The sequence below is a fragment of the Sugiyamaella lignohabitans genome, chromosome B (assembly GCF_001640025.1).
Source record: "Sugiyamaella lignohabitans strain CBS 10342 chromosome B, complete sequence".
Classification (NCBI taxonomy): Eukaryota; Fungi; Ascomycota; class Dipodascomycetes; order Dipodascales; family Trichomonascaceae; genus Sugiyamaella; species Sugiyamaella lignohabitans.
In genome coordinates, this window is record NC_031674.1 from 36,479 (window position 1) to 57,191 (window position 20,713).

Here is a 20,713-nt window from a genome sequence, read left to right on the forward strand (position 1 = left end):
CTAACACACGCGCAGAAACAGATAGTTGGGATGACGATTTTACGTTCTCAGGAGACCTTCTTATTCCAACGAGCTTGTCCAGTTTTCAACAGAAATTACATTCGAATCTTCAAAAAGTCAAAGCTTTTTCTGATTCAAGCAAACAGTTAGAAACTCTCCTGCTGACCATCCCCGAGCAGCAGATCGATAAATCCATATTCGAGAATCCCTGCATTTCCCAATCACTCGACGTTGTCGCCTTGTCTCATGACGACCCTAATGCTTCGTTCTTCCAAACAAAGATCGGTTCTGAATATTTGAAAAGATCTCATGGTAGGAGACTATCACTATCTTTTCTTGAGAGCCCTTTCGATGCATCAACTACCACTTCAACGTTGTTACCTTCAGCTTCAGATAGCATATCAAAACCACTTGTAGGAACCCTTCATCAGCCTAATCTGAAAAATACATCAACTTTAGCCGAGAATGAACTGGATCTTGAATTTGAAGATATTTCTGAACCGTCTACTCCTGATATAAGCTTAAATGGAGCGGTACCTTCCTCGAACGTTCTTGACATTGATGACGACACTCTAAACAAGCTATCAAAAAAATCAGAATCCCTTCTACCAGATCTACAAAATAATATTCTCAAATTACTTCACAGTTAGTAAAAAGCCGTTCAGTAGTGCTTTGATACTCTATTTTCATTATTATTTATTCTTACAAGCTATTCTGCGTCATCTTGTTCCTGCCCAGATTCTTGCCCTCCTTCATCGTCGTCTTCTTCTTCTTCTTCTTCCTCTTCATCGCTGTCATCCTCATCATTATCCTGATCATCATCATCAGATTCGCTTTCGCTTGCTGCCTCTTCAGAGTCAGATCCAGACTCATAGTCTTCATCTTGTTCCTCATCTTCATCGTCGTCTCCGGCCCCATTATCCTCTGCGATAACCTTCTCCAACTCATTGGAAAATTCTGGCTTGTTTGTGGCTTGCTTTGCCCTACGGGCCTCACTCATGCTCTGGTTTTCAAGAGAGTTTCTAACAACGTAGTCATTGATTTCGTCATAATCATTGTGGTCTATCATTGAAAATTCATAATCCTGTATGCCTTCAATTGGTTCAGTCAATTTGATGTTGAGATTAAAAGTTAGTCGGGTTATTGACGAGTACGAAATAGCAGCGATTTTATCTACAGGAAACAGAAGCATTGGTTTTTTGAAGCCAAAAAATATCCAGTCTTCGAGCAGGTATAATAACCCCTCCTTTGAGCCCCTATGGGCAGTCACACATATTCCGGTGTCTGACTCTATAACCTTTGTAAATGATGCTAGTGTTTCTAATAAAACTCGTTTGAATGTTTGCTCGTGATGTTTTGGTTCGGGAGCCAGTAGGTGTTTCTCAGCATTAACATCCTGGGCTACAAACTGAATAATTGGCTCTGGTTTAGGTCCACCTGTACATAGCGTAATGTTCCACTGAGGCTTGGCCTTATCAGGAACATGTAAAACTAAACAAGTTTCCGCAAGGGATTTTTTTACTGTCAAAATGGGGTTGATTGGATCTGTTAATTGATGTGCAATAGATAATGTGTCTTTGGTAATAATAAGATTGGATTTCTTCCTTTCTGGTACAAGTAATGAGATCTCTTTAAAAGTTATCAAAGACTCATGGGGAGACGAAGTTTCAGAATTAGTAACAACACCATTTGTAGGAAGTTTTCGTCGCTTATTTTCAGTAAAATGTTCTATTACCTCAATGATTAAAGGTAAAACAGGTGGATACTCATCTAAAGCACCTGTTAGTTCATATCATACTTTGTTCTGTTCTCAAATTTATCAATTGCCCGGTACTTACTGGCAAGAGCGCCAATTTTTGACCTAAGAGGTTCAGGGATTTCATTGAGAGTCTCCATTTTTATAATTCTTTCAATCAGATCTCGGCTCTTTGATTTTCGTTGAGAATTCCAGCCTTTCTACCTGACGAAGACACTATAGCTTATTTTAACCCCTACAATAATAATAGTAGGACCTCGATCTACGTGTAGAGTTCGTTTGTTGCATAGCAAGGCATCTGTCGGGTCGATCTTCACGAGATAGCCACAAATCTTGGTACAACAGTGATAATTATTCTGAATTACTATACTTGAAACGAAATTTTAAATAGCTAAATATATATAACAATGCAATCACAAACTTATCAATATATACTAGACAGTTAAACTACGTTATTACGACTGTAATTGTACCAAGGCTCAGCTACTGCAGGGACTCTACGTAACAGGAAAGCCGCTGGCGCGCAAAACCCAATGACGAAATCCAAGTACAGAATCTTGTTCTTGGACTGGTATAATAAAAACTCGAGAAGTCAACAATACTTTAACACGATTGTGGTGCTGCAAGGATGAAACCAATTCCAATCGAGAATTCAAAATTGTTCCGCTTGGATGAGTCAATCCTTGATTCTACTACGCCTCTCATAGAGAAATCACGATTTGTGCCAGTAGCGAAAAGCTCGAGAAATGTTGCATCACCTTTCATAGAGGCCAACAAGTATTTAATTGTTTATCCAACATCAAAGAAAGGAACTCTAAGAGTTATTGGCCAAGAGGATGCGGGTCATATTACATTGAATGCTAATGATTTTGATCGTGATGGTGCCCAGACAGATAATGAAGACGAGCCTGATAGCAAAACCGACGATGATAGCATTTCAAAGCAGAGCTCAATTGTTTCAAAAATGGCATTGTACCATCGAACTGGTGCTGATCATTCGCTACTAGCTGTGGCATTTCCTAATATATTAGTATGGGTTTTGCCAAATAGAGACCTGGACACTCCTGAAGTTGTAGAGAAACCTGTCCCAATCCATCTGGAAGCCTCTAATACTGTATCTTGCTTGAAATTTGATCCCGCCAGTGGAAACTTAGTAGCCGGATGTCGTAACAGTGCTGGCGAGGCCCATGGAGTATATCTAATCGATCCAGAAGGCAGAGCTTCCTTAGTTTCAAAAACACATCTTGCTTCTCCTGCTATAGATATTAGCTTCAGCGCTACCGAACCATCGGTATTTTACATTCAGTGTGAGGATGGTTCGGCTGTCCTTTGGAATACAAGCAGTGAAGAAGTGAGCAGTGCGAAGTTCTCATCTACTATTCAAAATCACTTTGCATCATTTAATTTACTATCTCATGATACGAAGCTGGTAGCTTCACAGTTACTGTTCGGTGATGCGATAAATGCAGTTGTATTATCTAGGGGTTTGATAATTACCGATTCCAAGTCACCTGGATTACTTCAAAATATCGACACAAGCAGTTTGACGATTCGTAAAGTTAGATTTTACCATGATTTTATTATTCTTGTTGACTCTAAGAAAAGATTACTGTTTCTTAAACCATCTAAGGACCTTATTAACATGAACAGTGTGGATTCAGCTAGTTCAGGAGCTTCAGTTTCGGCCATAAATACGGGTCTGGATATCTTGGATATCGCTATTACTAAAAATTTGGACAAGTTGAAAGAAATTGCATTTGATGTTTACATCTATCATTCCTTAGGCGTATCTATCCTTTCGGTCACTAAGCAAGAGCTGTTGGCAGTAAATAAACAGGCTCTGAAGCACATTACAGCTATAGAACCGCCAGATTTGTCATCGTTGTTACCAAGTGTGCCATATAGCAATAAGGGAATTTCCAGCTCAGTCTCATCTCCTTCATTGGGCCCGGTTTCCAATGTTAAGCAATCATCTTCACCTACACCTGGAACCCCAACTATGAACAAGAGCCAGGTAGTTTCTCATACTAAGAAGAACCAAGTTAGTGGCGTGAGTGGCGGGAAGCCCAAGAAGAAAAATAGGGTGGACAACAACAGCCTTGGCCCTACTGATCTCCTAGAGACTTATTCTCGCCAAAACTTCGAAGAAAGGACCTATCATATAAGAGATCTGCTCGACTCAGGCAAATTTGTCACCAAAGAAATGTATGACGACATGCAACAACGTCACCGTGATGAGATCAAGAGACTGGAAATGCGAATTGATGTGTTGTACGATAGGCTGAAATCACAGCAAGTACCAAGAAGGCGGGACCAGATTCAGCGCCAAAATCCAAAACAGAACAAATCGAAGAAGGCTCAATCTTCTCGAAACTCAAAACAGCAATCATCTTTGGATGAATTTGATGATACGATAGAAGAAGATCTAATTGAAAACGGACATTCTAAAGGCACATCTTCAATAAGCTATGATAAAGGGGAAGAATCGTCTAACAATGATTACATCAGTGAGAGCGAAAAGCAGGAAGACGAAAGCGAGGTGTTTGATTCTACCTCCAGAGGTGACAATTCCGAGCATGTGAATCAAGGTTACAAAGGTGAAGAAGGTGACAATGAAGAGGAGGAACAACAAGAGGAAGAAGAAGAAGAAGATGATGATGAAGATGAAGGAGAGGACGAAGAAGAACTAGAAGTGGCAGATGAGGAAGACGAGAATGGCGACCTCTTAGATGATATAAATGACGAGTCAGTACTATCCAGTCAAGGCGCACACCCTGCCGAAACATTCGAACAGGCAATATACCGTCTCACAACAATGACTGGCGATAAAGGTTCATTCGAGCTCGAGTTGTCAGATGTACTGGCTGATTACGATTATGAAGGAGACTTCTTACCTAAAAACACCAGTGAATATAACCAACAATTGGTGATTCTCAGTGCCATAGCGTGTATTTCGTTGGGCATTGACAGCACGCAGCTTGACACGTACACGGGCTGGTTGATGCACTTGGCTGATAAGGTGAAACCACAGCTCGCCGAATTCAAAGCCAATCCAAATTTCCTCGTTTCCGTTCTTAGTCAAGCAAAATGGAACTTAAGAATGTTTGGCAGTGGAAACCATCTTGTTAATGAGGCGATGGCTAGAATACAGAATATTATCGGTCACATAGCTATGTAGAATTATTAAGCTAATTATATTTTCTTGGTTCCTCGGCTTAAGATATACATGAGCGTTCTTTATTGATAACGGCCCCCCTTCCAGGTCGCTGCGATAGGAAGTGTGAGATAACTCTTAAGTTCCAACTGCGTTGATTAAATCATAAACTAACAAAAAAACAGTACATGTAAAGAAATATATATTTATATATAAGAGGCAAAGGGCACGGTAACAAACCATGGTCGTCAAAGACACAAATTTAGAAAATGTCGGAAAAGCCAACTTCACAAAACAGCAAGCAGTTGCGTGGTTTCGGGGCTGGCTTGTTGAAGCAATTAATGCAAGAAATATAGTGCCAAATACAAGGTACTAGCAGCCACCAGAAACAATTCATATACAAAGTTGATAAAGTGTGTTATTTTTTTTGCAAGCAATCATGATCCGTAAATTTAATGGAATGTCATTTCCGCTAATCCTAAACTTTTACTTGATCAACACATAAGTTCTGAAACCTAGAGCTCACACCTTCTATTACTCGAGAGAAACGCCTCACTTAGTGGGACGCTTCTGCTTCCGAGGAGGCGTCACAGGTCTACTGGTTCCAACACTAGTATAACCATACTTTTTCTTCTTCTCAGCAGGCTTAAGAATTTGGAATGAACAGAGCAAACTCTCATCAACACCCATCATGGCACCCGCGTTATCAAACTCACCGCAGTAATTTGGAGCCGAAAATAATGTCACTAATTGACGCTTAGAAAAGAATTCATAGCCATCTTCAACTACTTGATGGGCTCTACATATAAGGTCCATGTCGTGCTTTGACAAGAACCTAGATACCACATCAGGACCGAACGTGAAAGAAACGCCTCTGTCATTCTCACTCCAACCAGTTATATCCTTATCTGGATCAGACCACAGTAAGTCACACAATAAACCGATATCAGGGATGTCGGTGGGTCTCATGACACGACGAATTTGTTCCATAGAATTAAGATCGGGCGACAATCCTCCATGCATAGTAAAAATCTTCTCGTCGATAATAGCAGCTATAGGCAGACAATTGAAACAGTCTGTGAAAGTCTTCCATAGCTTGATATTGTAACGTCGCTTGCACTCATCATAAAATCCATATATTCTATTAATTGATGCACATTCGTGATTTCCTCGAAGAATAAAAAAGTTTTCGGGGTATTTAATCTTATAGGCTAGTAGTAAACAGATGGTTTCTAATGATTGCTTTCCTCTGTCTACATAATCGCCTAAGAAAAGATAGTTTGCTTCTGGTGGGAATCCTCCGTACTCGAACAGTCTCAATAAATCATAATATTGACCATGAATGTCACCACAAATCTATTTATCGTTAGTCTCCAAAGTCAAAAGAAATCAAAGATCATAAGATTCCGCGATGCCGGCAGTCGCTTGACAACCTTACATCCTAGCTTAGAACGGGTCGGCGGTGTAGCCTCAAACAAGACCGAAACTGACTTATACTGATTTTAACACCAAAAACCCATCGAATTTCGCGTTTAAGGTGTTGATATGGTACTACAATCAGAATGGCTCATTCCGATCGTGTCCGCCATTTCCACCTCACCTTCAAAGTCTTCTTACCTTAATAGGAGCCTCTAATTCCAACAAAATCGGTTGCTGAATGAAAATCTCTCTAGCTTTTGTGCAAAGAAAACGAATTTCGTGTTCATGAAGTTGAACTTGTTTACCAGGCCTTGAACCACGCACTTCCAATAGTCTATCGACAATAGAATCGAGATCAGCTTCTTGGACGTCGGTCATTATGACGCGTTAATTTATTTGATCGGTAAAGTGGGATGTATGAAGAAAAGTGTTGAGAAAAGAAAAAGATGGGCCTCAACGGTACTAATAACAAATGTCGACTTCTAACCTGATAAATTTAAATTTGAAGGGATTTTTACGCGATAGAAACAAACGGTTGCGAACAGTTTCTTTGTGTGGAATTGGATAGACCGGAAAATGAACGAAATCGAATCTACTAAAATCAATAAACCGTTAACAATTGAATTCACCAGAATTAACAAAGAGAAAAATTATAAAAATCGGCAACTAATAAAGGTCAAGTGCGATTGTGGCGGTTGTTGTTAGTTGTACTGATAGTTGAATTAGTCAACTTCAAACAAATGCAGTCTGCTATTTCACCTTTGACCAAAGTCTCGACAAAAACTTCTTTCTGCCAACACACACAATATTACCACAGTAACCACAAACTATTAACAGTTGTAGTTTTCAATAAAGTGCAAGAAAATAAATGGGCCAGTAGTTTGGAAATGTGTCGTGACTGAGGTTCGTCTACGATAGGGCAGTGTCTTGTGCGTTTTTTAGTAAAATGAAAAAAAACGAGGAAAGACGTAGTTGGGTTGGGTGGTTAACCGTGTGTGGCTTTAGCGAGGAATTTGTGATGTGTTCTCAAAGCAAGGAGGTGACACCAGGTAAGGGCGCGCGGGTCGGCCTGTTGGGACAAATGAATGGTGCAAAGCAGCCGGCACCAGCATCAGCACCTGCACCAGCGGCATCGGGTACTGTAGTATGAGCAGCACCAGCAGCAGCGTCGGCAGTAGCAAAAGCACCGGCAGCGTCAATGGCGACTTACTTCCAATGGTACAGGCTGCGGTGCCAACTTATCCCGTATCAACACAAGCGGCAGCAGACTACAACAGACCACAACACAGCAGATAAGTGATTGAGTGGGAACTCTCTAAAATGAAGCCATCGCTGATATTGGCTAAATATATCCATAAACAGTCTGTCCAGACTTGTAAGCAATGATTCGAGTCAATACATTAATTATGTGGGTTTTAGGAGGTAATTGACTAAAATTTCAGTTGTGAACTCTATGCTCTTCAACTCAATAGGGTCGGACGGAACCGTTGACCGATTAGCAGAGACATCTCGCGGCTGAACCTAATCGGTTGGCAGCCGCAGTTGCATCAAGCCAGCAATAGACCAGGTGCATTGCGTCCTGGGGTAAATAGGCCGCATCAAAAAAAAACATATGCCGACATTGTCGCATCAGGTGAATTTGTGGGGTCATGATTGACCCCCTGGTGAACGCATTCATGAGGAATTATGATGAATGGTTTTTGTAATATGATAAATAATATTATAACTAGAGTGATTGTAGTGTTGTAGTAAAGAAATACTAATTGTAATTAAAAAGAGAACAACTTGCTTATCTGACCATCGTCTATACAAAAGATGCTCGCAAACTATTCAATGACGTTACCAATCGGAGTCCCTACTCTTCTTCTTGCGACGTCCTTCAAAAGGTCCTTTTCCTCTTGAAAGTCCCTTTTCTGCTGGCCGAAGGATCTGGAATGAGCAAGTCAGGTTCTCATCCAGACTCATCATAGCACCAGCATTGTCAAACTCCCCACAGTAATTAGGAGCAGAGAATATTGTAACAAGTTGACGTTTAGCAAAAAACTCGTAGCCATCTTCAACCACTTGGTGTGCTCGACATATCAGCTCTAAATCATGTTTTTCAAGGAATTTTTTGACCACATCCACTCCAAAAGTATAAGAAACACCCCTGTCATTCTCACCCCATCCGGTGACATCTTTATCCGGATCAGCCCATAATAAATCGCATAATAACCCGTCATCAGGGATATCGGTTGGTCTCATTATACGACGAATCTGGTCCATAGAATGGATATCTGGGGAAAGACCACCGTGCATTGCAAAGATCTTCTCGTCTATGACTGCTGCTACTGGGAGGCAGTTGAAAACATCCGTGAACGTTTTCCAGGTTCGAATATTATACCGTCGTTTACACTCGTCATAGAACCCATAGATTCTATTTGTACTTGCTGCTTCATGATTACCTCGTAGAATGAAAAAGTTCTCTGGATATTTGATTTTGTAAGCAAACAGGAGACATATAGTCTCTATTGATTGCTTGCCCCTGTCAACATAGTCTCCTAGGAAAAGATAATTTGACTCTGGCGGGAACCCGCCGTACTCGAAAAGTCTTAGTAAGTCGTAGTATTGGCCGTGTATATCGCCACAAATTTTTAATGGAGCTTCTAGTTCTAACAATATGCTCTGTTGTATGAAAATCTCTCTGGACTTTTTACAAAGGTAATCAATTTCAGTTGAAAGTAAATTGACCATCCTCCCAGGCCTAGAGGTTCGAACAGTCAGCAGCTTATCAATAATGGTATCCACATCAAACTCTTCTATAGGCTCTACCATAATGCAATTTTTGTGATTTTACAAGATCAATACGAAATAGAGTGCCACCAGCAACTGGTCTGGTATGCAAAGAATAGAAGTAGCAACCAACTGAGAGAATATGTAAAAGGAAACAGTACAACTCTATATACTAATCAAAATTGAATTTGTTTACTTTTTGGCCGCAAGAAATATTGATGATAAATATTTAAAATGAAATATTCTATGCGGAGAAAGCACGCGCTTTTTTTTTTTGTTATCAGCAAGCGGCTGTTATGAGCGGGGTATGCTCTTTATATATCTCCAGATTTTCCCTGTTAATCTATGCGTAGAGCCCCTGAGTCAGAAACAGTCGGCTTATCTAAATCATGAGATAAGGGCTTTGTATGCGGTATGCACTGCATCGGGTGAGATTCATCCGGGCTGCGGACACAGGCTTGCCGGGTCTGCCCGTCAATGGTCGATCAGATCCATCCAAACTGGAGAGCTCTCTAGACATTTTCTAGATAAATTCATCATACTTTATTCGATATTAATGTTAATGTTCTACCAAAGTAATATATACAATGCTTGTCATGTTAAAAACCGAGTAATAGTCAATTAAAACAATAGCATAACGGGTATTTTGCGAAGACTTCTGATCCAGCGGTCGGCGATCGAAACTGTAACCTCAGGAATGGTGAGCGAGGCAGTATTTTGAAAGTATAATGTAGGAAACTTATTTAAGTAAGAACCTGGAGAAGATCGGCTTTTAGTTGGGGGTCAGCAGGCAGATCTATTCCCTAGTCATAGCCACGGCACTGTTTGTCATCAAATTCTCTCGAATTTAAAATTCAAATAAATGCCTTGATGCCAGAATGGTTCTATAATTAGAATAAATAAATTGGTAATAAATAACAAGCTTTACAGTAGTTCTTGAAATTTCGGCCGGTCTGCCGCAGCAGAAGACGCAAGAGGCCTGTCTCTTTGGACTACTCGAAGCTCAATGTCCACACGAGCCTCTGTAAACGTATCAGCGACATCCGCATCTGTTAAAAGGATTTTACCTGGTCGGTTACGATTTTCAATTTGAAGTGGTTGCTCTTTATTAATTGAAAAGGCATTTCGACCGTTATCCAATACTTCAGATACAGTTGGTGGAGAGGACACTCGTGCAGGAGAATATGTAAACTCGAGCTTTTGATTTCCAAATCGCAGTGTGACTGGACGAACAACTGGCGCTTGAGACTTGTAAGCCGTACCGCTCAATGAAGTGAGTGATGTTATTGTTGAGCCCGGTGCTGACAACAAACCAGTATTGACAGGTAGAACTGGAGTTGGGATAGCTCGAGAACTAGTCACTGTCGCCAATATTGATGCCATTTTATCATACGAGCTTTCTTTTGTCAAATCGAAAGTTGGATCAATGTTAAACATTTCATAATAAAAAGAGCTTAGTGAGTGTATAATAGTATCAAACCCATATTCTCTGCAACATGACGCCAATGTGATTTTTAAAAGAGAAAACGAGTGGAGTCCTAGGGCCCTTACAATAGCTGATGTAACAGTAAAAGAAAGGACATAGGATCGTACCGTTTCAGACGACTCGTGGTTGGGAAGCCTTCTTTCAACTGCATATGCTGCCGCTGTTGACATCACCGACTGGCCAAGAAATTCTGTGTTCGAATTCACTGGCATATGAGACGATAACTTTATTGTAAATTGCTGTAGCCTCTCCAATGCTAGAATAAATAAGTCTTCTCTGGGCCCCGGAGATGCAAGAGACAAAGAAGATACAGGGGGTAGTACTGTTTGGTCTGAGGTCAAAGGGTGGGTCGGAACAGGTGGAGACGGCGATATCAATGAAGTGATTGATATCCTATCATTATTTTGTGGAGATGGCCTTACCGCTCGAGGCCGTTTCAAAGGTAGGATGCTGGATTCATCATCGCTGTCAGCTTGGTTGGAAAACTTGAATCTGTCAGGTGAAATGTTTTCAAATTGTAGACCGACTCTTTTATCTTGGATGCTATTGGAACTAGCTAGTTCCGCTGTAAGTTTTGTATATGACTGTTTCGTCTGCGGCATATGTATATGATCTGACGATAAAATAGGGCTATGTCCACTGGTTGGGGTACTTGTATTCGGCGTGATCGTACCACTGGCTGTGCTGCTAGTATTACCAGTGGGGTTGGAGGGACCAGTAGTACCTTTTAAATAAGATCTTTTTCGGTTTCGTCTAACAGACTGTATACCTGCCCTTACAAGTCTATGGAAATCATTTAATGTGGTTTCTGGAAATCCGTACTCTTCACGAAGCCTGTTAGCCACTAGGCTGATCTTTTCGTCCTGTTCTGACGCTTTTCTGCTACTCAATTCTAGCTCGTCAATAAGCTCTAATCTTCTCGCGGAAAAACGCTTCCACTTGTAATCATCGGTAAAATTGAGTCTGGAACGAATAGCTTGTGTAATGCCAACACCCAACTGGACCATATGGTCATTGTCAGAAGCATTGCCATCTGGCTCTTTCAATGAGTGTTCCACTTTCTGATGAGAATCAGGTGTGTTCATTCTAAAATATAAAACAATGGAATAGCTTGATTAAATCTAGGCAGTTACCATTGCAGATTAATTCAATATCGACGGCTTCTCGTTGGTCTGTCTACGGAATATGTGAAATTCAGAGACACGGCAATGATGATTGTGCGATAATCCAGTTGTACTTCCATATATGGAGATATTATTGCCGATTGTTTTGTGACTCATGAGTCACGTGAATCAACCAATGTTGAACTGCTGAGCTGAACCCACAAACTTACATGATTTTAATTTTATTCTGTTATTAGTTCGCTCTTTAGGCGTGAGGTGAGTAAAAGAGGCAAAATACATTTGCCACCGCCAAAGAAATCTCGGACATCGGAGCTAATTAGAGTTTACAAGATACTCATGACGTGACTCCGGAGATACGATACACAGCCCTTGAGCCGCACATGCATCGGCGACTACAACCATCTTCGAGGTTATCTAATATTGGTATTGGAGAACATCAAACCAGCAACGGATTTATGGTATAGCGAGAACACAACCAGAACTACCTTAACGAGAGAAGCTAACAACGAGGTAGTAGGTGTTTCTTAGCTAAAAATAATTCAACGCTTCTTCCTGTTGATTCGCCAAAGTATTCAGCATCTAAAATCAGCTACTTACGCACAACAATATCTGAATGATAGGGGAGTTATAGCACATTATCCAAGTGGTAACATGTATTTTGAGCATGGAGATAAAGCTTTTTTTAGGCGCCCCACCATCGTCGGAGTCGGCGTTTGCCCATACCATCTTGGTGCATATGTGAGCGATGGCCCGATGGACGAAAAGGGAAATTCAGGGGAACGCTCAGTTTAACTCCGACGACGTAATGAACCAAAATCTATATAAGAACTACCAAATATCCGCAATTATAAGAGAAAAATAACTAATCAGTACCGCAGAAACAAACATTCTCAAGAATATTATTTGACAGATAAAGATGACTTTCAACCACGAAACTACTTCTGAACAAATCGCTGAAGCCTTTGGCTCTCAAATCAAAGGCAAAGTCGTGCTTGTAACTGGTGCTACATGGGGTGGAATTGGTGCTGATAATGCTCGTGTAATCGCTGCTTCTGGTGCTAAGCTTGTCATTATTACTGGTCGTAGCCAAGCTAAGCTAGATGAAACTATTGAAAACATTCAGAAGCAAACTCCTAATGCCATAGTCCGGGGTCTTATTCTTGACCTTTCTTCCTTCAAATCTGTCCGCAAGGCAGCTGAAGAAGTTAATGCTTATGCTGAGGATATAGATGTTCTCATCAACAATGCTGGAGTTATGGCTTGCCCCTATAGTAAGACAGAGGACGGTTTTGAGATGCAATTTGGTACCAACCATCTGGGACACTTTTTGTTTACCAACCTTATTCTTAAAAAGCTATTGGCCACTCCCCATCCCAGAGTAGTCAATGTTAGCAGCCTTGGACATGGTCTTGCTCCTATCATTTTTGGTGATATTGGATTTTCCGATGGCGCTAAGTACGACAAGAACCACGCCTATGGCCAATCGAAGACTGCCAATATCCTCTTTACTAGAGAGCTTCACCGAAGATATAATAAAGAGCATGGCCTTGTTGCATTCAGTATTCACCCTGGTGCTATTTTAGATACCAATCTAGCTCGTCATATGGACATCAATAATGACTATGCTAATATTGAAGTCCCTAAAGATTATTGGGGAACTGGCGACTTCGCCCAGAATATGTCTACACTGAAGATGAAAAACGTCAGCCAAGGAGGTGCTACCACTTTGGCTGCTGCTTTTAATCCTGAAATAGCCTCTCAGTCCGGAGCCTACCTTGATGATTGTGAAATTCATGAGGAACACTGTAGAAATCATGCTAAACAATCCAATGATGCCTTTAAGCTCTGGACCGTCAGCGAGGAATTGGTTGGTCAAAAATTTGATTAGATATTGTGAGTTTATTTATTAATTCATATAGAAAATTTGTTATAAGATAATAATTGGTAGACCCGACTATTGAACGCCAACCATTTTTCCATTCTATAGGCACCATAGAAAGCTACATAATGCTGTTTGTATCTACGGTCGATGCCGTTTTACCTTATTTCCTTCTGATATTCAGTTTTCTGGGATATTACATTGGACGCACGGGTTGAATGCTTCGCGGTTTTACCCCTGACGATCCTTGCATTTTGACATACGACATCCTTATATACAATTGGAAGACCAAACCACATGTTTCCGTGTTAACCATACGACTATTTGTCTAGCACATTTAGCGATAATTTCTTTTACAGGGTATTACTTTGGACTCTGTTATTAAATGTGATCCAAGTTATGAGTATTCAACCTTTTACATTCTAAAATGTTGAAGCGGAAAACATTTTTGTTCCTCCTGATCGCCATACAGTATGTAACAGGTTTCTATGCATGATTGTGTCAGAATTTTGCTTCCTTCGACCTCTGACATTTGGACACACAGTCCAACGCGGAATGCGTTACTTGGACTAGTTCTTCTCTAAAAAAGACTCAAAGGCTCCTGGAGAATCCATTAATGAAAATATACATCGCCCAGACTGATGCCATGATTCAAGATTGTTGCCCTGCAGCTCTCGAGTCCTGTTAGTCGGGTGAATTTGTTTGAGATATGGAATGGAACCTCAGGAGTAGAATGTAAAAGACATGTGACAGAGGCCTGAATGCAAGTCGTAGCTTGCAAAAGCCATATTACCCCCTGAAAATCTTCTATATAGTTCGTGCCGTGTAAATTTATCGTTTGAACTGCGAGTCCCCACCTAAATGCATATGCACTTAAAATAGCTTTGATTCCAGCCAACGAACTACGTTACGTAGCTGATGCGCCTCAGCAACACTAATAAAGCAGCAGCAGTTGGACCTGGTGAAAGAATTTTATTTATATGCTCTTTTTTGTTGCTTCTATCACTTAGGTTTATGCCGAAGTGATAATATTTGAGAAATCTGGGTGGATAACGAGAACTCGCCCGAAACCCGCAAAAGAGTACACCACTGATAAATTTCGCAGCTCCAACAGATCACTTATCATTTTCATAGCAAACATTCAGGCAGTATTAAAAACAAGACACTTTGACCTTTCTGTAAGTATTAAAACTTGGACATTGATTGAGATCTGGTAGGGGTTTAGGGAAAATGCTCAAATACCATAAATGAAGCGAGCCTAATATCGAGCGCCAGACATATTGCATGATATAACGCTCGATATGCTTGAATCTATCTGAGATACAACAGGGGAAATATCGATTTATTTAATCCCTTATATTTACATTCCCAAAATCATAATGATTGATACTAACTAAGAGTGATCAGTGTGCTTGCAATCATGTCATTACAAGATCAGCAGATATCAGGTAATACATTCACTCCAAATCTATCACCGCTGGATCTACTGGAACAGCAAAGTCGTCAATTAGCACATGACCTTCATAGTTCTAAGCCGACGGACCGACATAAGCGTAACAGTGCTGATACAATTAAGGGCGTCAGTGAACCTAACAATCCAGCACCAGAACGCGGACATGTTGTTAATAGGAGTATCGACACACACTCGTCTCGCTTAAGTCAGAATGGCGACACCATGACTGAGCAGGTTCCTGACCAAGTTTCACAACAACAGTCGCCATCTAGGGTGCGCCATAAACACATGGCATCTGATACCTCAACCATATCAACAGCATCTTCATACCAACCCAATTCTCATAGTCAATACGCAACTCCAGACAGCATAGCATCAAATAATATCAAATCTTACAATGCACCATTACGGCCCATTCAAAATTTCAATCAAGATACAAATCAAGAATGGACCCCAAGGTCACGAGCATCCATGTCAAGTCTATCTTCCTTTGGGGGTGGGGGAGGTATTCTTGACAGTTTCAGATTATCGGCATTACCATCTTTTGACCGTCAATCAGTCATTGATACAGAACCAAGTTCAGACAATCTCTCGGATATTTCAAGAGCCGGAAGTCTTCAGACAATCAGGTCAGTCTCGGGAAATGTCCGAACAAGCTTCGACCCCAGAATGCATATTAGGACCGTAGATTCAGGTCGCGATGCGAACCCAAAAAATGATATAGAAGATAGTGAGTCGACTTCACCCGACTTTGGTAAGACCCATGCGGAAACTAATGGAGAAGCATCGTCAGAACGTCCTCAGTTAGTGTCTAACAAGACATTTTCTCACAATATCCCTTCACGTCCAGTCATCCTTAGTGCGAAATCATACCATCAGTCAGCTAGCACTAGCATGTCACCGGACAGCACCGTGTCTACGCCACCATCATCGAAATCTCGCCCAGTCAGTGATGCATCTTCATACTATTCATCGACTTCACGGTTCTCACAGTCGTCGATTAAGGCTCCTGCAGCTCTATTTCAGCAGTTTAGTCACCCAACAACAACTAATGTAGCACATAAATCTAGACCCACTGGTTACTTTTTTCCAGAACCAACATCTCGACCAGCCGTTGGTAAGCACCAACCTCAACCAGCCAAAGCAGGGAATGGAGGACTACTGATCCCCCCTTCCATTAGAAAGAGCCCACCACCCATCCAAACACGGAAGACATCGAATGACTCCACCAATAGCCGGAACTTGATTCCTCAGTCACTATTAGAGAAGCCATTTGCTGACATGACTGTAGAAGACCATGTCACTATAGGCATTGCATATCATGAGTCGGGTGACCTTCGTGAAGCATCATATCACTGGCAGCACGCAGCATTTAAAGGAGACCATACAGCAATGTTGTTATATGGATTGTCTCTACGGCATGGTTGGGGTATGAGACAGAATCCTACTGAGGCGGTTCAATGGCTCAGGAAAGCTATGGAAAGTACCATCGCCGAGGGTATGTTTAAAGATGGCGATTTCCACAAGAGTAATGTTTCAAAGGAAGGGTCTGAAGATTCTGGAAAAGTGAAAAAAGCTCATATTGGTCTGGCTCTGTATGAACTAGGTATGTCTTACCTTCACTCTTGGGGCATAGAGAAAGATGAAACGATGGCCCTAAAATCATTTGAATTGGCTGGTCAGTTTGGAGATGCTGACGCTCTTTGTGAAGCAGCTGCTCTGTATATGCATAATGGGCCCAAAGGACGTAAAAAGGACCTCATGAAGGCCGCAAAACTTTACAGAAAGGCTGGGGAGCTTGGGGCCAATATGGTCGGGCAATCCTGGGTGTACAAGGACAAGTATATGGAAGATTCTAAGAAAGATAAAAAGAAGAAATAGGACAGAATATTCCTGTAGATTTAATGAAATGACATTTAGATAAAGCACAGGGTCAGGATGGGAACATCGTTCTTCACTAATGACATTCGCCAATTCGAAATCATATGCAATAATTTAAATTTACTATATACAGTAAGGAATTAGACCAATCAATTAACCCTGACAGCTTTTTGGACTCGTTCCTGGTTTCCCTGTCAGTGTGTTCCTCTTTTGATGGTTTTTCTTGATAGTGTCATTATCTCCAAGTTCAGTCTCGCTGTGGATATTAATCACTTTTTACGTTAGTATCTGGATCTATAGCGTCCGGAATGCACTCGGAGTTAAAACTCACCAAAGTTGTTGTCATCCTCAGACTTCTTCTGAGCCTGGACAACATTTGTTCGTAGAATCAACCCAATGTCTTTAATGTACTGGATTTTCTCTTTGATTTCCGCCTCATCTGTTACATTTCTATCAGCTTTGAATCCGGCCCGGATTTGCGATCTGGATCCGTTCAGGGCAACTGGGTCGCTATTAAAAGCCACTCTAGTAGCTCTGAGTACGTATCTATAAGCTGACAGAGCAGCAGTCCTGTTAGTAGTTGACATTTTGTGATGTCGTGAAAAGTCTATGTTGGTATTAAGATTGGTATCGGTACATAGGTTGGCAGATCTACGAAATTTCACAAGTACCCTTGCCCATATCTAAGAATGCCCTGCATAGAACTCTCTACAACAAACTAATTTCTTTCCTAGAGCTTTTTGTATCTGTTATTAAAGAGAAGATAGAATCAGTTAGCGATCTTTTGTTGGACGAAAACAGTCCTTATAACTTAAACATAAAAGCAGTAAGCGATTTGAACCTTGAAACTTCAAGCAATCCATATATTTACTGTGCTTCCTCAAGCCCTCTGATAAGCTCAAAGAAAAGTGGAAAGAATCATATGGCTTGTCCGTGATTAGCTCGCCAAGGGCGAATAACCTAGCAGATGTAAGTTTGACTATGACCCTCGAAGATAGGTATACGGCTTGCTGAGGCGCGTCTTGAACGCGTTTATGCACGTTGTCACAACAACGTGAAATAAACATTTATGTTCTATATTTCTCTTGCATCAACATTTATTATATTGTTTGACTGAATAACTGCTGATCCAAATCAAAGAAATATATATTGGTACTAGCAAATCATGCCACCACGACGAAAGAGAGGTGCTGCGACCAAGGAAGTTACGAATGGAGATTCGTCACCGCGAACTACCAGAGCTTCTGCTGCTAAAAAGGCGAAAGAGACAACCACAGATTCTAAACCCAAACGATCCAGCTCGCCTCAAAACTCAGAACTTGCTTCGACTGTAGAGCCTAAAGTGAAAAGCAAGGGCAAGAATACCAAGCAGCCTGTTGTTGAACCTTCGGAAGAAGAAGATGAAGCCATTTCTCATACACCTAACCAAGAGGAGCCAGAAGAAAATAAGGAAAACGAGAATGTCGGCATCAAGAGCAAATTAAAGAAAGTTCAAAGCCCTCCTCGCAATGGACTTCTTACATCAGCCCTTGGAATCAGCCTGGAAAATACACCTGTCACTCGATCAAACAAGAGACAGCACGATGGCGAAGATACTGACGACAGTCCTTCTATTGTCTCCCGATCCAAGAAACATAAGAACAGTATTTTGAGTAACGGTGAAGCCAATACTTCTTTGTCAACATTGTCCCAGCCGCCCAAGAAAGCTGTTAAAAAGCCTTGGCGAACTGGAACAGCTACAGCTGCCAATTCTGCTGAAACTGCTAGCAAGGAAGGGGGTCCCACTGGTACAATTGATGAAGACACAAGTTCCAAGTCCAAACCCAACACAACCGAAAAACCTCTATTAAAGGATAAGTCTTCCAACCCTCATATTATCTCTAAGGTGACGAATGGAATTTCTGCAACTACCGTTAAAAGTAGCACTGTAACTAAAACCGATAAAGTGGCTCTCAGTAACCCACGCCTCATATCCAACTCAAGTGTGACAGGCTTAATTAGCCCTTCGAAACCAGCTCATCCAGGAAATTTAGCAAGTTCTATCAGTTCCCATGGTCGGCTATCACCAACCAAGTCACATCCCAGAGTAGCTGTGGGATTATCTCCTTCAAAACACGGAGCCTCGGACTCAACCCTTTCTTCTGCACTCACCAGTTTTACTGTTAATGCAGCTAGCGAATTAGCTGTAAAATTTGAGAAGCTGCGAGATTTGAGAGAAACAAAGGCTGAAGAGCTACTTAACGAATTCAAACTGGCAGCTGAAGCGCGATTTCAAGCGAGTGACGAATTAATCCGCGAGCTGAGGTTGCATGAAGAAAAAAATCAGCATAGTCAAGATCAGGAATTGGTAGACGCAAATATCGCACTCCAAAATCTCCAACAGAATGTAGCTAATCTCAACAGTGATCTTGAGGCTGCAAATGAAGAAATCTCGCTATTAAAAGCCAAGCTGGAAGCAAAGGAGAATCAACAATCTCAAAATATGAGTAATCTTGCTCTAGGTATCTGTAGTGATTTGAGTGGTTTGGTCATCCTCAAAGTTCTAAATGAGGAAGATGAATATACCTATGAATGTGTTCAAAGTGGACGAAATGGCGTATTCAGATATAATCTTTCAGTCGCAAAGTCTGATTCTAAAGAAGAATCCCACGATATCACCTTCACGCCTCTCCTAACAGAAAAAGACGAACATCTCACATCACTACTACCAGATTATTTTACTGAGCCCTTATCTTTCACGCGTGAAGCGGTAAGTATTTTATGGTGTTAAATAGTGACTGTTATTACTAAACAAACTAACTTTTATATAGGCCCCCCAATTTTATTGGAAAATTTCACAGGCTCTCCACAAAAGATGATTGCATTTACTCCTTTAATTTCAATACAAGTTCACCTGACTCGTTTCGCGAAACAATAAGACTTTCCAGTAGCTTTTCTTTGTCGGTATTTTGCTCCTTTTTCAATTTTTTAAGCACCTTCTTTAATCCTAGGCTTTCACCCTTTGAAATGATCTCGTTGATAGATTTACTGGATTTAGACTTGGTTTTATTTGGTGCCGCCTTCTCTTCGGGCTTTGGGGTTGGTGTGGGTGTTGGAAGTTCTTGTTTGTTCAAGTTAGCTGGCTTAGGTTGGTTTTGTTGTTTCTTGGGTTTATATAGACCTTTCTGATATTTTTCGGCTTCAGAAATGCAGCTGGTATGAGCTTGAAAGTCGTTTCCTGCAACGGTTGTTAGAATATATTTAACATAATAAACAAATAATACGCAGAATGGGCCAAGCACAATAACCATTCGGCGCCCTTAAACTCTGGTCTACTTACCTTGAAAAGTGGTGGAACAGTCAATACAGGTGAAGTATGCGTTAGGACACTGACGAAAGTGGCCCATCAACTTCTTTTTAACCAGAGTATCGTTGCAAACCTGTAGTAGTTAGTACCATGTCATAAATAGCTGTATTTAAAGCTACCAATTTACCTCGCACGAAAAGCTAACCATTGTTCGGGTGATTTAAAATGAATCTACTATGTTGGATGGCCAGCAGATCTAATTTTTTTTCGTTTTTCTTTTTCGGATCAGTGCAAGGGCTGCGTTATCTTTTGATTGATTTTTACCCTAAACCTTATCTATTGTCTTGTCTCCACGTTTCCCGATATTGATATTTCCTCGAGGATTATATGCTATTTCTATAAATAAGTCCCATTAGATTCTACTATTGTAGATTTTTAATAAAAGATACTTTATACAATTTGAGATGAATGCAATTTATATACATGGACTACTTCAATAATGC

The 20,713-nt window shown here is 40.9% G+C and overlaps 8 protein-coding genes across 8 annotated transcripts; 3 read left to right on the top strand and 5 right to left on the bottom strand.

Annotated features, from left to right (window-relative positions):
• Nucleotides 1-709: 709 nt before the first annotated feature.
• RTT106 (Rtt106p) lies at nucleotides 710-1,192 on the bottom strand (the record flags this gene model as incomplete). Its single annotated transcript, XM_018878892.1, has 1 exon — nucleotides 710-1,192. The coding sequence occupies one exon, from the start codon at nucleotides 1,190-1,192 to the stop codon at nucleotides 710-712; it is 483 nt and encodes a 160-aa protein (XP_018736861.1).
• Nucleotides 1,193-5,462: 4,270 nt separating this feature from the next.
• Nucleotides 5,463-5,933, bottom strand: GLC7 (type 1 serine/threonine-protein phosphatase catalytic subunit GLC7; the record flags this gene model as incomplete). Its single annotated transcript, XM_018878893.1, has 1 exon — nucleotides 5,463-5,933. The coding sequence occupies one exon, from the start codon at nucleotides 5,931-5,933 to the stop codon at nucleotides 5,463-5,465; it is 471 nt and encodes a 156-aa protein (XP_018736862.1).
• A 2,235-nt stretch (nucleotides 5,934-8,168) lies between these two features.
• Nucleotides 8,169-9,143, bottom strand: GLC7 (type 1 serine/threonine-protein phosphatase catalytic subunit GLC7; the record flags this gene model as incomplete). The annotated part of the gene is made up of 1 exon (XM_018878894.1): nucleotides 8,169-9,143. One exon carries the CDS (start codon nucleotides 9,141-9,143, stop codon nucleotides 8,169-8,171), a length of 975 nt encoding a protein of 324 aa, XP_018736863.1.
• Nucleotides 9,144-10,025: 882 nt separating this feature from the next.
• VHR1 (Vhr1p) lies at nucleotides 10,026-11,672 on the bottom strand (the record flags this gene model as incomplete). Its single annotated transcript, XM_018878895.1, has 1 exon — nucleotides 10,026-11,672. The coding sequence occupies one exon, from the start codon at nucleotides 11,670-11,672 to the stop codon at nucleotides 10,026-10,028; it is 1,647 nt and encodes a 548-aa protein (XP_018736864.1).
• Nucleotides 11,673-12,627: 955 nt separating this feature from the next.
• On the top strand, nucleotides 12,628-13,599 carry ENV9 (Env9p; the record flags this gene model as incomplete). Its single annotated transcript, XM_018878896.1, has 1 exon — nucleotides 12,628-13,599. The coding sequence occupies one exon, from the start codon at nucleotides 12,628-12,630 to the stop codon at nucleotides 13,597-13,599; it is 972 nt and encodes a 323-aa protein (XP_018736865.1).
• A 1,411-nt stretch (nucleotides 13,600-15,010) lies between these two features.
• On the top strand, nucleotides 15,011-16,924 carry DSF2 (Dsf2p; the record flags this gene model as incomplete). The annotated part of the gene is made up of 1 exon (XM_018878897.1): nucleotides 15,011-16,924. The coding sequence occupies one exon, from the start codon at nucleotides 15,011-15,013 to the stop codon at nucleotides 16,922-16,924; it is 1,914 nt and encodes a 637-aa protein (XP_018736866.1).
• A 320-nt stretch (nucleotides 16,925-17,244) lies between these two features.
• On the bottom strand, nucleotides 17,245-17,511 carry MZM1 (Mzm1p; the record flags this gene model as incomplete). The annotated part of the gene is made up of 1 exon (XM_018878898.1): nucleotides 17,245-17,511. The coding sequence occupies one exon, from the start codon at nucleotides 17,509-17,511 to the stop codon at nucleotides 17,245-17,247; it is 267 nt and encodes an 88-aa protein (XP_018736867.1).
• A 578-nt stretch (nucleotides 17,512-18,089) lies between these two features.
• AWJ20_1979 (uncharacterized protein) lies at nucleotides 18,090-19,694 on the top strand (the record flags this gene model as incomplete). Its single annotated transcript, XM_018878899.1, has 1 exon — nucleotides 18,090-19,694. The coding sequence occupies one exon, from the start codon at nucleotides 18,090-18,092 to the stop codon at nucleotides 19,692-19,694; it is 1,605 nt and encodes a 534-aa protein (XP_018736868.1).
• Between the last annotated feature and the right edge of the window lie 1,019 nt (nucleotides 19,695-20,713).